The sequence below is a fragment of the Aedes albopictus genome, chromosome 3, assembly GCF_035046485.1.
Source record: "Aedes albopictus strain Foshan chromosome 3, AalbF5, whole genome shotgun sequence".
Lineage (NCBI taxonomy): Eukaryota > Metazoa > Arthropoda > Insecta > Diptera > Culicidae > Aedes > Aedes albopictus.
Window position 1 is genome coordinate 10,204,518 of NC_085138.1, and position 17,805 is coordinate 10,222,322.

General features: G+C 40.0%; 1 protein-coding gene across 2 annotated transcripts in view; it reads right to left on the reverse strand.

The window, feature by feature from the left end:
* LOC109421746 (uncharacterized) overlaps positions 1-17,805 on the reverse strand; it is a 200,347-nt gene that overhangs the window by 118,685 nt on the left and 63,857 nt on the right. For both annotated transcript variants that reach the window (XM_062860034.1, XM_062860033.1), the window contains exons 8-10: positions 17,148-17,360; positions 16,922-17,072; positions 16,776-16,857 (exon numbers count right to left, since the gene is read on the reverse strand). In XM_062860034.1, coding sequence (XP_062716018.1) covers positions 16,776-16,857; positions 16,922-17,072; positions 17,148-17,360 — 446 coding nt within the window. The remainder of the gene's footprint in view (positions 1-16,775; positions 16,858-16,921; positions 17,073-17,147; positions 17,361-17,805) is intronic.

A 17,805-nucleotide genomic window follows, 5' to 3' on the forward strand; every position in this document is an offset into this window, starting at 1 on the left:
GGTCTCCTGCTCGACCGAAACGGCACGGAGGTGCCATAAAATAAGCGGTTTCTGTTCGCCCTCCGGCACAGAACGACAAATTATTCAGTTAATCTTCCCCCTAAATATTACCTTTTTAACACATCCTCATTTACGCCCCGGGAGAAACTCATTTAATATTCTCGCCTTCGTTTGAAATATTTATACACCTATCAGATTCCGGCGCTGTGTGTTTGTGCTTGCTTGCACTCTATGCCGAAACCACCAACCAGTGGCAACCCCTCCGAAAGAGAAAGCGAGAGAGAGAGAGAGTCGAGCAGAAGTTACCTTTAACTAAGTTTTCAAAAGCCACAGTCCGCTTTTCCTTTATGGGTTTTCCTGGAGCTGAAAATTCGTTTTCCCCCTGCCCACCAATGGACGTCCGCTCCCCTTGCTCTTTCGGAGCAGTCTCATGATTTCGAACCACCAGCAGCAACAGCAGCAGCAGCAGTATGAACATCCCAACCGAAATCGTGGAGTTCACACAGAGGAACATTCCGACAAAGTGGTGCACAGAAAAAAAAAGTTTTAATATGCTTTTGTGTAGCTAACAGCAAAGTGTTTCATATAAACACACAAAGGGAAATTAAAATCATAATACGTATGAAGCAAGCAGCCAGGAGCGGGCACAACAAGAGCAACAGACCCCGCACAGCGACGGCCACGGCGACCGGCAAGCGGAAGCAAAATGTGTTTCTCGTTCAACCAAACAACCCCAAACTCCCACAAACGGGATGTGGTGCTGGTCAGGAGTATGCGCTAGGGAGGGTCGGTGATTCCTTACAGTTGTTGATTGGAAAAAAAAGTAATGAAGCGACGAGAGCATCCTGATGGATCGACATGTGGTGATTGAAAGGTGGAAGCAGTAATATGACGAACACCTGAATCTGTGGAATTACCTGATACCAGGTAAACAAAAGACAGGGGGTTCGTGACGGAACTGTACTGAAAATTCCCACAGAATAAATGCAGAAGTTCATTCGAGTATTCTTTCAATAGATGCACAGGAGTTACTCCAAAAGTCCATCCAAGAGAACGTTTGATATTTCCTTCGGCCATTTCTTTGAGAAAACGTTTGACAATTTCGTGTACAATTCCTTTGGAAAGTTATTCCACAATTCCCCCGCTTTTTTTTAATTTTTGAAAATTCCTCCAGTATTTAATATGGATATTCCTGTGGCCAATTTTTGAGAATTGCTTCTGTAATTCCTTTACGAATTTCATCGCCAATTCCTATGAACATTTCTTCGGTAATTTATTTCAGAATTGTTTCGACATTTCTATTGAAAGTTTCTTTGAGAATTTCTAGGGCAATTAGTTTTAGAATTCTATTGACAATTATATTATAATTTTCTTTAGGAACTCATTTGAATTTGACAACTGATTTGAAAATTATTTCAAAAATTCCTTCAGTAATTTAACCAACCATTCTGTTATTCCCTATAAAAATAGCTCTTACAATTTCTTCTGCAATTCCTCTGAGAAATGATTTGGTGATTTATTTGTAAATTCTGTTAAAAAATCAATGGGCATTCCTTCGGCAATTTCATTATGAAAGCAACGTTTTTTTTTTCAATAATTTTATCAAGACTTTCTTCGAGAATTTATTGTGGAAATCCTAAGAGAATTTCTTCGAGGGTTTGCCATGAACTGCGTATGAAGTTTCTTCAGAAGTTCCTGCCAGAAATCCCTTCTGAAGTTTCTCTGGGCAAGTTTCTGCAAGAGTTCACCTGGTAATTCCTTCAAGAGTTTTTCCTCGAATTCTTTCTAGAGTACCTTTGAGAATTCCTTCGTGTGTTCCTCCGAGAATTCCTTTAAAATTTCATCCATAAATTCCTTCAGGAATTACTTTGAGAGTTCCTTTCAGAATTTTTCAGAAAATTATCAGGATACTTCATCAAAACTTTCACCGGGTATTTCTTCGGGGTTCCAAGCAAGCCTTCAAGAGTATCTATAAAATTGTTTCGAGTATTAATTCTGGAGTTTCTCCGGAAATTTCTCGATGATTCGTTCAATAGTTCTTTTGAGAATTCCTTCGTGAACTCCTGTGAGAGTTCCTCTAGCAATTCTTGCAAGGGTTCCTCTTTCTACAATATCTTCGTGAACTTCAAGAAATTTTCCTAAAATTCTCCCATATAAGTACTTTCATCCATGCCATATTTTTCAGAAATGCAGGATATTTTATTGAATTCGTAGAATGATTTCTACTGTCTAGTTCATTTATTTGATTTTCCTCTTTGAAGAACTCCTTAGGCACTATCACCGAATTTATTTTTCTTTAGGAAGTTCATTCAAATATTTCTCTCAAATCTCGTCGTTCTTTTCTTGTTCAAAATAATCTTGCACTTCATTAATTCCTGATTCCCCAGTTTTATATGCACATCAAGAATATTCGTTGAGAATTGATTTCGCGAGCTTTCACAAATGCTTATCCATTATAGTAGTAACCACAGGAGGAATCCCATCTGGAAGAAGTCACGGAGAAACTTACACAAGAATTCCCGGAGAAACCAAAAGGTATAACTCCCGGAGAAAATTACGGAAGAATCTACGGTGCAACTTCTGGACCTTCTGAAAAATTACCAGAACAACACCTAGTAAAATTTTTCAAAAAAATTCTGAAAAAACTCCCGGTAGAACTTCTAGAAGAATTCCTAGAGTAACACTCGAACAAATTCCTGGAGGTACTTCTAGACGAATTTTCGGAAGATTTCTCAAATAATCTTACCAAAAGAATTTCTGAAAGAATTTCCTAAGGAGCTTATGGGTCTTTTTCACAAAGGAAATTCTACAGAAGTCCCCGAAGGCACTTCTAGAATAACTCCCGCTATAACGCTTAGAAGCGTTCCAAAAGCAAATTCCAGAATCATTTCCACTGGAATTTATTAAAGAATTCTCAGTGGAACTCCTACAGGAATACCCGGAGAAATTAAAAAAAAACACCCTAGAGGGAATTCCAAAGAAACTTCTAGTGCAATTCCTAGTGGAGTTACTTCGGAAATTTCTAGAGCAATTTCTAAAAGGAATTTTCTTAGTAACTTTTGAATTCGTAAAGATCCAAATTCAGAATCGCCGCGGAACTTCTAGAAGATATTCCGGAAAAAAAAACTGCTAAAGGGATCCTCTGAAGAACAACTAGTGGAGATTTTTTCTCACATCTTCATAAACCCTAGATTCTTTTCACAACTATGAGCTTCTAATATCTTCAGGAATCCTCGCTATTTTCGTGAATTCGATTTATTCCACACGACCCCCGGCGGAACTCATGGAGAAATTCACTATGGAACACTTAATTAAACTTTCAGTGAAACTCTTGAATAAACTCCCCATGGGAATTCTAGAGGAATTCTCAGTGCAACTTCTAGAGGAATTCCCAGTGAAGCTGCTGGAAAAGCTCCCAGTGGAATTCTTAGAGGTACAGGTACTGGAGGAATGCCCAGTGAAAATCCTAGAGAAATTTTCAATAGAGCTCCTAAAGGAATTTCCGGATAATACTTCCGGAATTCTTTGAGGAACTTCTTCATAAATTCCCGAAAGTACTCTTAGAGCATATCCCAGTGAAACTTCAAGAGATATTTCATCATCTGCCGGATATATGCTCTCTGTGCACGCCGCTGTGCCCATGACACGGAGCCTGTACGCCACACAGTCAGCTCGACAGTGTTCCGAAGTGATACTCTTCTTCGCGTGAACCCCATAATTTTGCCAACCACCATTTCGAGAGGAAACACCATCCCACCCTTCCCCCAATTTCCAGGATGGCTCGTTGAGGTTCCGACAACCTACATCCCCGTTCTTTTGGTCAAGATAGCCTCCCTGTGGCTGGTGGGTGGGTGGGTGGTTGCTCCATCACCAACACACAACCGATGACGACGGCTGGCTGTGCACCAAGCTTCGGAGCCACAGACACACGAACGAGTCAATGAATCTCTCTTGCTCTCATACTCTCCCCGACATGACAGCAAGGAAGCAAGCAAGCAAGTTCGTTTCGTGCAACAACCACTTCGTGTTCTGTGGTTTTTCCTTCAATTTATGGTAATTTGTATGTTCTAGATAATTTGCGCAAACTCTTCACACGCTCGGTTCTTTGATTAGAGGAGACTGCTGTGCGAGGGGGGACGTGGAGCAGGGGAGGGCGGACAAGATAAAGTGTACGGGGTGCCACCATAACGTCACATAAAATATGTATCCTGCTGGTGCTACTGCTGCTCGGTTGTGAACCGAAGCGCTAACCTACGAGAAAAGGCACCCAGCATGTCTGTCTGTAGCAGGAAGTACCACTACTACCAATGAAGGGTGGTTGAGATGGGTGAAGTGGTATGAGTGTTTCCGTCTGTATGCCCCTCGTCCCTGTATATATGCAACCATACTGACAAACTGGTTGAGATATGGCAATTGTGGTGGGTGGAAAAGAAAATCGCACCGTTGGTACACACTGCTGCTATTTCTTTCTTTGCATTTTATGAGCTTTTCGGGAAATTTATGAACAGGTATGGTAGATGTACATGGTGTTTTTGTGGAATAAATCCTGAAGTAGAGAATCTTCATGCAAGTGGCGATTGACAGAATTTACAAAAAAAAAGAAGTCATGCTATCAAGTGCAGAAGTTGTATACAATCACCAGGTTCATCATAATCACTGAGCATAAACCATTAAGAAAGCTTCCGCATGTTATATCAGCATAGGAAATGCAAAAAAGATTTAGATCAGCATTGCCAACAAAGATGGATACATTTAAGCATTTGATAAGCAATTCTATTAGCATTATATGTAAATTTATACAAAAAAGATTCACCCCCGCACCAAATGTACCATGTACAAGACGTTAATAAGACCGGTGGTTCTCTACGGACACGAGACATGGACGATGCTCGAGGAGGACCTGCAAGCACTCGGAGTTTTCGAGCGACGGGTGCTAAGGACGATCTTCGGCGGTGTGCAGGAGAACGGTGTGTGGCGGAGAAGGATGAACCACGAGCTCGCTGCACTTTACGGCGAACACAGTATCCAGAAAGTGGCCAAAGCTGGAAGGATACGGTGGGCAGGGCATGTTGCAAGAATGCCGGACAACAACCCTGCAAAGTTGGTGTTTGCTAACCATCCGGTTGGTACAAGAAGGCGTGGAGCGCAGAGAGCACGATGGGCGGACCAGGTGGAGCGTGATCTGGCGAGTGTTGGGCGTGACCGAGGATGGAGAGCTGCAGCTGCAAATCGAGTATTATGGCGGCAAATTGTTGATTCAGTATTATCATGAATTTGATGTGAACTAAATAAATGAATGAAATGTAAATTTATACCGAGAGCTTTTGGAAGGGAAGATTATTAGGTTTGGCGCTCTAAATGCTGGAATGGCATCCAACATTTAAAGCTGAAACCCTTCAGTATTGAAATGGATTATGGAATGATTGAGTCAGACTGGTGAGCTCGTTTTATGTTTTTCGTTACGTTTATCTATTTTTTTTATCTGTATTTAGGAGATTGTTAACTCTGGCTAGTTCATCTCGGGACCCACGCTTTACTTCCCTTCCGAAGGGACTCACATTTTGTGAGTTTGTAGGGAGTGGGATTCGATCCCAGGTCCTCAGCGTGATAGCCAAGTGTTCTAACCATCACACCAGGTCCGCTCCACGATTACGTTGTGGATCTGTTCGAATATGTTCGAATTGTTCATGTTATGTCGGTTTGATCGTGTAAAAATGCAAGAATTGTCAATTGGTGAGATCGTTTTATGTTAGTATTATTTCTAAACATCAAACTCTATTATCACGGTGTGTCTGGTAGAACAAAATTATTTAAAAAAAATCGGTATCGCTAAAACACCCACCAAACGAAAGCTGAAGGTCCCCCCTTTCATTTGAGGCTAAGACAAGAAAGTTCTATCGGTGGTCCTAGAACATTTTTTTTTTCAAAAACTTATTACTATAAGGACACATTCCACGCACTTCTACACCGCGGTTTTTGAACTTCATTGAACGATATTTCCGGGCTCCTGCTGTCGATTTTGATTCTTTTTGCACCAAAATGAAGGTAATTACCTATATTCTTCTAATAGTACCTGAAACTTTGAAAACTGCTTCTGAAAAGTAGCAAATTTCTTGGCGTTCGGTCAAAATTTGTCATTTTTTGCGATGGTGTCCCGTTACGCTGTATTTCTTGTTTTATTTCGAAGTACAAAGGTCCAATTCCCAATAAGAAAGCATAAACTGATCCAAACTCTATCCAAATCTGATCGTTTGATATGCTGGTTGGTATATGACAACATATCAATTTTTGGAAGAAAAAGTTTGATTCTCGCACAAAACGTAACGCGTGGAATGCGTCTTAGACTTGCATTTTCTTCCTTTCAACCTTGATTGTAGCCTAATGTGCTCGTATGAGGTCGCTCATTAGTAATGTATCATATTAATAGAGTAAACGGGTAAAAACATACTCAAAATTTTCCATACAAAATGTTGTCTAGACAAGTGTAAAAAAATATTTAAGGGAGTTGTAATAGAATTTTACCAATATTTAGGTATATGTGTTAACCATCTTCTCCTTATTGACATGTAGAAGAAGTTATTGCGACTGCCATTCTCCTCGTTTTTATCGACAATGCCAAATGTTCGAAAAATTTTGCAGTCGTAGTAGGCCATGGCTTGGATGTCAATAAAAATATAACGATCAACAAAGTAGCTCGGATAAAATGACCACGTTCCATTATAGGCCGGTATAAAGCCTGTATCCGCAATATTCGGGACACAGAAACACAGCTATAACTCTGCAATAGATACATAAAAATTGCTCAAAATTTGTCTAATAACATCTTAAGATGTGTTCATTTCACCTACAAAATTTCATGTGAATCGGTGCAGTACTTTATGTTGTAGCAACGAAAGAGTAAAATGTGCGCCATTGAATTTTGTACAGCCCCAAGAAATGGCTGAAATTTTGAACACAAACCTCTCAATCTACATTTGTTGCATGGGCAAAATTTCAAAAAAATCGATGCACTATCAACAATTTTATAGTCGAAACATGTTTTGGGACAGAACGTGATTTTAGCCTCTCAGACAGCAATTAGTCAGCACTCTTTATAGTTTCGATTGTACTATTGAAAGTACTATACCAATAATCATCAAATTTTGCAGGCATAATATACACATAATAAACTAGCTTCTGTGAAAATTTCATGAAAATTGGCAGAGAAATTCAAAAGTTATGAATAGGCAAAATCGCACATGAAAAACACGAAAAATTTTCACTAACACTCACCCCTATCAACACCAGTAGCTTTCAAACCAATTGGACAAAGTTGATGATTTTTTGCAAGAAAGTGTCTCTATAAGTATCATAACTGCTAACGAAATTTCATAATTATCATCACAGAACTTTGAACTGTAGCGTAAAAGAACCATCTACTATGCGAATGAAAATTGGTCATGATTGTACAAAATGCTTAAAACCACGTCTGTTTGTTTTTCATCTACAGTTAAAAGTAATGCATCGATTTTTATGAAATTTGGCACAAATAATAAACATACATCAAAGAGTTCTCAGTCAATTATTTGGCCAATTTTACCGATTCATTACAGAGCTACTAACGTACTTCTGTGTCCCGATTATTGCGGATACAGGCTTTACGTGCCCCTTTCTGGCACTTGCAAAAGCAATTAACATTTTTCGCTAATTTCAAGGATTGCTGTGTGGTATAGCATTAGGTATTCAATCATAAAAAAAAGAAATTCAATTTCAACATAGCTTTGCTCCAAACTTTTAGAGAAACAACTATGACATGAAATCATAAAGTCACGAAGAAAACCGTACCGAGGTGTGCGTGCTGTGTTCGAAGACGCTTTTTCTGCAACCATCAGTATCATCGAAGGTTGTTGATATTCACAGCTTTAGATATTTGTTTAATTTGGCTGAGCATACAAATAAAAGAAAGGATAAAATAGAAAAGTCCCAATTTGTTTTTAGTTGTATTTGCAGGTTATTAAGATTATTAATCAACTTTTTCTGAAATACATATACCAGATATAGAAGTTGGTATTATCCCACGATAGTATATCGCAATTACTCATTTAAAGTTTATTCGTTCAATGATGAGATCATACCCTTTAGAATTACTCTTTTGGAGTATAAATAAATTTGAGTCTTCTAAGCAGAGTATCGATATTTGTTGTAATTTCGAAATATGTAGTGCCGCAAGAACTACAGTTTCTTCTTGATTTAAGAGCAAACGCGGCAGACCTAGCACTTCTACCGATGATGCAAAAAGATAGTGCTAGTTGCAGTTCTGCTAAAGATGCAAAAGGGAGATTTCATGTTTACATTGAAAATGTAATCACTGTACTCTATTCTCCTGCAGCAGTACAGTAAATACATTTTTGATACGAAAATATCAGTATTGGACGAGAAAACCACTTAAGATTTTTCAATGATGACGATTATGTTAATGACGGCCTTGAGAACAAAAAATCTCGGATAACAATTAGATATTATGAAAAAGTACCTATTTTACCAAAAAACTAAATAAATCAACGAAATTTTTATTTAAGTTTTGCTCCATTATTGTAGTCCATCCGCCTTTCTCAAATTATGTGCCGTGACCCACCTGCCCCATTAGAAATACACGCGTTTTAAAGATTTCATTCCAGAAAATATCGATTTGCGGTCATCTTAGGATTCTGGAAAGTGTATGTCGTCTTGTAATTAATTGTAGTATCTTAGGATCTTATATCGTGGTCTTAAGGATGTTTTTCACTTAAAACAGCTCAGTCAAATAAATTGGCAATGTTTTGTGCCTAGAGATTTGTAGAACTTGTTTATTAAGTAAAAGTATCAATAACATGTTCAGTTTGCAGTTTTAGCCAATTCATGGTATTTAGAACACACAGCCATTCCCTTATCACAGACAAGAAGACGTAACTCTTGAAGAAAATTCATTAATTTTTTTTGCTGTCTTTTTCATGAACACGCATGCACCTGTTGGTAGAACCGCGCGAGACACTGTCGAACATTATGGGAGGCGATTTGACGTTTGCCTAACACGCACACTTTTATACATGTCTCCTGTAAGTTTCGTTTGTATCATTTAGCAACGTGTACACTTGCAAACATCAAAGCGATCGAACATTAGCATCTCTGGTGAAAGAATCGCGGAAATCAAACGAAATTTGAATTCATCGTTAAATGCATGTGCCAAGCCCTATTAAAGAGTGTTACGTCTGTTTGTCTGTGCTTATATCGTGCATTGCTCAATAGATCAAATAATAAAATTCTTTAAATAATTGAAAGTTTTGTCAAATGTATTCTATAAGCAGGGTTCCTGATTTCCACTTTTCATCTTCTTCCATATTCGAAGACAGTCAACGGCGAACGGTTGTCGCTTTAGTACGTGTGTATGCTTGTCAGCGACGACAGCAAACTCCGGCGAACGGTGGGAAGCCACACTTGGAAATTACTCATTCGTCCACATTCGCATCGCAAGCGAATGCGATTCGTGAGTGATGCGATTGATATTGTGCATACGAATTTTTGGTGTTTTATAGAGATGAACACGGTGATTTAATAACAATAACGAGTATTAGAGCATGATCCGGTACACATGTAAATTGAAATTTGAACTCATCATGTCCACCTGCTTGAAACTATTACAATTATTTAAGCATTACTGCCCATAACCACGAAACTGACTACTGTTTACAGGTTTTTTTTATTAACATGGGACTATTATGCTTTTGTGGGAAGTTTAATTAACATCATATAAAAAAATCTTCCGTCGGAAAGCCATGTTGGCAATGGACAAACTGTTTTTCGTTATTACTTTACTTCTAGAAAATACAAAAAATATCACACTATTTCAAAAAAAAAATTGCTCTAGACCCGCCGATAGAACCTTCTCATTTAAGTCTCAAACGAAAGGTGGGACCCTTAGCTTTCGTTTGGTGGGTATTTTAGCGATACCGATTTTTTTTAAATAATGTTGTCCACCAGACACACCGTGTTATATATAATCTCCAGGATGTTTTGCGTGCAATGTGCATCTATTGATTCAAATCCTAAGACACCTAGGCCTGCGAGATCGTAGAGTTGTCTACATCTTTCGTAGGTGTCCAAAATTAACCATCCTTTCCCATTCCTCAGCAGTCGCAAGACGTGGCCCGGACCATTGGAGGATTGCGTCAGTCTTGTCTAAGAGTCAGAGATAATCTTTGGGCTTTGGTTCGGACGGGAAGGAGGCAACCCTCATAACAGCGATCTAGGACTGTACCACCTACGAATTAGTGCGACTCGCTTAATGCTAATGCTTAAGCTAATGCTAATGTGCATCTATCAATGCTTACCCCAGTATCATTTTGAGTACCAATTAGTGTTATAGAGGTTTTGAAAACCGTCATAAAACCTAATATCTTTTGTTTTAGTCTTATGATGGCTGTAAGAACCTCTTCTAGTCTATTTGACTAAAAAACATTACTTAGGTATAGTGCATAAATTCCATAAATTGAAATCTAAACGTCTTAGTGTCTTAATCCAGTAGGGTGGGGCTAATTTTGAAAAATATACCCGGAATATGATTTTCCAAGTGGAAAGTGATCTACTGGTCGAAATAAGTGTAGTGTGCAAAAATGAGCAATTTCGGTAATATTCAGGGGTGGTGCAAAGGGTTAAAGTGAAATTTATGCTAGAGCAAACATTCAAAAAACATTTCAGAACTTTTCTAGACCTTTTTTTGACCTCGAAATTGCGATATCTTTACTGGAATAGGTAAAATGTCCTATTTTAGTATCTAACCAAAAAAAAAGGACTTGGACATGGGAATTTCTGGAAGAATCTTTGGATAAACTGTAGAGGAATTCCGGGATAAACCCTTGGTGGTATTTTTAAAGGAATCTATGGATGAATCCCTAGGGAAATCCATAGAAAAATCCATAGAGGAACTCTTTGGTAAATCCCTGATGGGTTTTCGGAAGTATCTGTGGTTAAATTGTTCTCCAAAGAACTCTTTGAAAAATTTCTTTAAGCAGGCTAAGAACTATTTAGCAATCTTGGTTCGAAATTCTTCCGCTAGACAGCGCCAGCATCAAAAACGTTCAAACGATAAGCAGGAATAATTGCGCCTTCAGCAAAGATATTCAGTAAGCTTAGGACTCTTAGAACAGCTTAGGTAGTACCTCGGCTGCAGCACTAGGCTTCGTTACTCCAAATAGGTAACAGAAACGACTGGTACGACGGCGAATGTGAACAGTTGAAAAACGAGGAAAATGCAGCATGGGCGAAAATGCTGCAACACCGTACGAGGGTGAATTAGGCACGTTATAGACAGGCAGAACTCAGAACTTCCGGAGGAAGAAGCGCCAGGAGGAAGAACGAGGTCGCGAAGCGATGCAAGAGCTGTACCGCGCCATGGACACACGGAGGTTCTACTAGAAGTAGAACCGCTCACGTAGAGGGTTTGTGCCACAACACATTTTATAACACATTGTGTTATGATGTTATAAAAATTTTCTAGACCATATTATGTTATAAACTAGGTGCAGGATGATGTTAAAATAACTGAAATTGTAACAAAAAGTACACAGGTCTAATCAAAATAATAACCTATTTTGTTATGATCTGATCAATATTATAACAAAATATGATATAAGTTTTAGCTTCAAGAAAACTAGTTCCTGTCATATTTTGATACAATTGTACAAAATGATTTTCTGAATGTCAAGTAATCGAAATTAAATTATTTCACTAATCCCGCGTCCACGGGATCCTAGAGTTTTTTTTATGAAGTGGATGAAGGTTAACCCGTTTGACTTCAGCTGCAAAATAAATATTAAAAAAAATCAGCTCATTTCCCAACCAAATTCAACCAAATTTTACTTGCACAACACTCTAGTTTTGGAAATATACGAAATCAACATTTTCTCGTAAGGCCAGTGGGTCTTAACGAAGTATTTCAATGGGGGAGTTTGCATATTCCGTTGTCTCATGATAGTTGAAATAGTAGGTTAGAATGTGAGATATTGTGATGGGTTTCTTTTGAGTTCTTGGGATATTCAACATTTCTGAACCATCCAAGTCTGCATTTACGATTGTTGTTTTCAAATGACATTGAACACGAGATATTTTTCCTTATTGACCCCATACTGCCACCACTCCCATAACAGTCCCATATGAAAAGGAAACCCAGCAAAGATGGGACTGTTATGCGAGTGGGGGCAGCATAGGTCTTCGGGGACATCTTTAGGGTAGGTGTTGCCTTTGTAATACTTAGTACTATTATGTAGATTATGTAGACCTAGATGGATTGTCCGAATCCGTCCTTACAAAACATGATCACTCGAAATAATCTGCACAGATTATTTTCAATAGTTTTATCGCTCTTATTTGCACCAATTGTTGCATGAAGTGTGCAACAATTGGCGAGTTTTTAAAGTGTGCAATATTTGTCGAATCTGTATAATGTATAATGTATCTGTGTATCAACGAACTGCAGAAATTTAAGACGATCTGATTGAAGTCGTGCCTTGGCTTTAGAGAACCGTAGATGGACTACAGTTAGAGTAATTTGCACGCGGAAAACAACGATTAGCTCCAGCAACTAATACTACATCGAGCAGTATTAAGTAAATTCCTCGGCTTAATTCCTGAGTACCTGAGATGGCCTGATTGAAGTCAGGCCTGGAGAGCATGGAGCTGTAGATAAACTGTAATCATATGTGTTATCTATGTGGAACCTCTGTGCACTACATAAAGTCATATTCTATCATGTGTCAATAAACAGGTCTCTATTCTAACTATTCCTAGTAAAATTTGACCTAAGCGAAGTCATGCCTTGACTTCAGAGAACCGTAGATTAACAATGAGAGTTTTTTTTTTTGCACGGAGAATGCAACGGTTGGCCCTCGAAACTAATACTACATCGAGCAGGAGTAAAACATTCTCGGCTAGATTCCTGACTACCAGGGATGGCCTAATTGAAGTCAGGCCTTGAGTTCATTGAGCTGTAGATAAACTGTATTCGCTTGTTTTACCTATGTGGAACCTCTTTGCACTACATAAACTCATATTTTATCATGTGTTAATGAAAAAAGGCCTCTTTCCTAGGAAAATTTGATGACCTATCCGAAGTCATGCACTGACTTCAGAAAACTGTAGTTGGAATCGTTCATCTATGAGAAATTTTGCACGCGGAAAACTACAAATACCTACTATTCGTGTCCACCTAAACGTTTCCGAAATCAAGGCATGATTTCGCTTTGATAATTAAATTTCCCTAAAAATAGTTTTGAGAGACCTGACTTCAACCAAGGGTACTCAGGAATCTAGTCGAGGAATTTACTCACTCCTGTTCGATGTTGTTTTAATTTCTGGGCTAACCGTTGCTTTCCGCGTGTAAATAACTCTAACTGTAGTCCTTCTACGGTTCTCTGAAGTGTGAGGCATAACTTTTATCAGATCGTCGAAATTTTAAATTATCTTGTCAGATTTTCATTCGTAAGATTCATAGGAGTTTTAAAAGTTTCGAAGGGGTTCCAGAGGGCTTCTAAGGGAGTTTCAATTATGTTTCTGAGGAGTTTCAAGGGTTTTTAGGGTGTAACATGGAGTAGCATGGCTTTTCAGGGTGATTTTGGACGGGTTTTCGGGGGATTCAAAGGGGATTTTGAGGGCCTTCAAAGAGGTTTCAGAGGGGTTTCCGGCGACACCAGGGAGTTTCAGGGGATTCGGAGCGATTTCCGGAGCATCCAAGATGCTTTCAATGAGGTTTAGAGGGATTTCATGGGCTTTGCAAGGGACATTCAGGATAATTTGGGGGGCTTTCAAGGAAGTTTCGGGGATTTCCGGTGGAATCTGGTAGTTTCAGAGGAATTTTGATGTGGTTTGTGGAAATTTAAAGATGCTTCTATGAGGTTTCAGGGATGTTTCAAAGGTTTTCGAGGCGGTTCAAGAAGTTCTAGGGGGTTTAGAGGGATTTCATAGGCCTTGCAAGGGAATTTCAGGGCGCCTTCAGAGGGGTTTTAAGACATTTCAAGGCTTCTATTTCAGGTGTGGTTTCAGGGGGCGGAGGTTTCAGTCGGGTGCTTTCTAGTAGGTGTCAGGGATGTTTTTGAGGAGTCTCAAGGTGTTTCAAAACATTTTAGGGGTTCCTGAGTGGTTTTGGGAGGTGCAGGCGGCTTCTGATGGGGCTTTGAGGGTTTCAAGAGAGTTTTAGAGGAGATTCGAGAGAGGTTTCAAGGCGTTTAAGGTGATTTCAGGGGGTCGGAAGGCCTCTAAACCACCCTGAAATCTTCTGATACCCCCTGTAACACTCCTGAAATCCTTGAAACCACCTGGAAATTTTCTGAAACTCCCTGGAACGTCTCTGACACCCTTTAAAACCATATGGGACCACTTAGAACTCCCTGGAACGCCCATGAAATCTTTCGGAATGCTCTTGAAACCACTTCCAACACCGGAGCGCCTCTAAAAACTCCTCAAACCCCCTGGAACTAGCATTGGAAGGTCACTGAAACCTCCTGGGATCCCTGAAACACCCCTGAAACTCTTTGAAACTCCCCAAAACACCCTGAAAATGCCCTGGAGCGCCTTTCAAACCCCTGAAACACCTCCAAAATTCCCAGAAACTTGCTGAAACCCGCTGAAGCTCCACCAAAACTCCTCGATACCCTCCGAAATTTTCTTGACACCCCCTGGAATGCATTTGAAACGCCCTGAAACGCCCCCTAAACCACTTTTAAGAATCCTAGGAAGCTCCCGAAACCTCCTGAGACTCTTTGGAACGCCCCTGACATCTTTAACTGGCTTGCGATTCTTTCCCGAAAACAGAGAGAAACGATAGATTTCATATTTTTTCATGCAAATTTGAATGGAAAGCTACCGAGTACTGACCAACGATTTAAAAACCTTCATTAAGTGAAACGATATATTTTTTTTCAATTAATTTAGACTATTACCTCAATGATAAGCACAGTTATCCTATTTATAATTTTTCAGCTTGATCGGTGCAATATCGTGGCACTCATGTAACTGCACCTATATCAGCCGTTTTCATTGACAAAAATACTAAGAAGATTTTCAGAAACATTTGGAAAGCGTTCAAAAATTGATGAATCATACATCATTCTGTGAGTATTGATGATCTTCCTTTGTAGACGATAATGACGTATGCTACGTCAGATTGCAGGTCAATGTGGGGGATGGGAAGAAAGTGATGATTGCAATCTGATTGATAGCAACAAAGAATTAGAAGTCACATAAGATCTTCTCAAACCGTTCAGCTTTGTATTGAACAGTCTGAACGTTCTGCAAAGATCATAAATCTTTCTTCTGTTAATAAAATTTATCCATTTGTACAATTTGTCCATTTTTATCAGCTTTTCCACCACCGTGCAAATCACTTACCCCGGCAAAAGCGTAAAGTAGAGAGTGAACTCAATTTTTCACTATATTAGATGGTGTCACAGTGTGAACAAATGCCATATCAGACAAATGTATCAGTAACAACCAACCGGTAGACTATAAATGTGATACGCTCTCCGCAGTTAGAAAGGAACAGAAAACGAAAAGGAGTGAACGAACGAGCAAGTTCCCAAGCACCGAAGATTGCTGATGTATATCACCTTTCTGGGAAATTACCGTCCATTACAGCACACAGTTTCGACGGTGCAAGCTTTCAAACCACCCACCCTCCATCCAGTCCACCCTCATGAGAGGTGAAAAACGCTTGTCTGCCCCGTGAACGAAACTTGTACGCAGCAGTGAGCGTCAACAGATTGATCCTTTTCTCGCGATCCCATGTTCTCGCTTTTTCCACCAATTTTTCGCCGCTCTCACGCTCGCTTTTTTACCACAAAGCGTCCGTCCGCCCGACGGAGCATTAAATAACTTCACATCTCCACAGACAGAAAGAAACACCCACACACACACAGGAGCGCCATCGGAAGGACATTACTCAGCTACACGAACAGGAGCTGTATAACGCATCTGTCCCCCACCGAGTGCCATGGAAAACTTTTGAGCACATCCTTAACTTTTCAGGTTGTCGTGTTTATTTTAATTTTGTATGAAATAGCACAAAGTTTGCGCCTCGGGTTCATTTTCGGTTTCCAAACACAACCTGCCTTCACACCGCTGCACTCTCGCCAGCCCTTTGACCCGTTTGACCCCATACAGGGTGGGAAGCTTTGAGGTGAGAGATGCATCGCAGCAGAACACAGCATACCGTAACAGAAGGGGTTCCACTACGCTATAATGGCACGAGAGAAGCAGAAAAGTTATTTCACACTTTTCTGCGGATTCAGCTCAATGATGAAGAAAAACGTAGCTGTGGCTGCGGCTGCGAGCAGCAAAGGTTTGGTGGGAGTCAGATTTTTTTTTATGAATGCCACTTAACTCCCAAGGTGAAAGGTGGGGCAAATCTTAGCAGAATTGAATTATTGGTTTATCTTTCGTAGATGAAAAGGCATCCAAATAAGATCCAAGAGTTTGAAATCTGATCAAACTGATAAAAATATTCAATATTTTAAATCCATTAGTACCTACTTTTTAACCCATTAATGATCTATTTTGAAATCGATAACTCATTTTCAAAATCTCCAGTTGTGATATAATGAATTTAACGTTAGAATAACTGAAATATTCGAAATTGCTAATACCTCTGTCATCATTCAGACGATTGCAGACCCACAATTCATCGATGTCTTCTGTGAATTCTGCAATCGATCATCATACCAATAAACGGTATCATATTTGAAATAGTTATCAATAAAATGAGTACTCACGTGCATCTCGCTGCTTATCGCTACTAACTTGCTTTGGAGAACAGTTCTTCTTATTTGGTATTGGACGTAGACCTACTTGAGACTGAGAAGAGAAACCAATCGTTAGGGAGCCTCTGCCAGCTGAAACTACTAGGTACAAGACTTACATTTTTATTGACTTTATCGGTCCGTTCCCCGCTCGGCAGGCGGGCGACAGACACATCCGGACTGTCCTCCGGCGGTGGCGGTTGGGCCACCCAGTTGTACTCCCGCTTCTCGATCGCCACTCCCCACCGATCGTACTCGGCCGATTGTTGCCTACGATAGTCGGAATCGGAATCACAATTTTAATTCTCCTTCATTCCGCGTTACGGTGACCCTGACCACCCTTACCTTAAGCCTTCGTAGCAATCGAGACAGACCACTGCGTAGTCGCCGTTCTCCAGCAGCAGTCCGTCGCTTTTTCGATTCGCCACGAAGGGGTATTCCCGGATGGGCAACGCACGCACTCGCTTCCGATAGGTTGTGATCCCGCACAGGTGGCAGCAGTAGTCGTGGAAGTTGTACTCCCGGTTGCCCGGAGGAACCGTATTTTGAGCTTCATATCTGTGAGGGAAAGGGAAGACACGGAAAAAGTTATGTGAATTGTATGACTTAACACCTAGTTGTACAATGATACATATTGCCCATTTTACTGGCATTTTACCAGATTAGCTGGTATATCTGAAACATACTGGAAAAACTTTTAATTAGAAGGCACGAAATGTTGCTAATTGGCAAATTGAGAGATGAAATTTGTGAAAAAAATCGCGTTCTGGTGGGATTCGAACCCACGACTCCGTATTCGCTAGACCGGCGCTTTAACCAACTAAGCCACAGAACAGGTAATGGTTCTGCGCCGATGTTGTGGATTGGCATCTAAGCCGAAAAGAGAGAAGAGTTTGTGAAATAGGAGTGTTCACGGTGCGGCTTCGGAGTCAGTTTGGCTTTCTATTCCGCAGAACCATTACCTGTTGTGTGGCTTAGTTGGTTAAAGCGCCGGTCTAGCGAA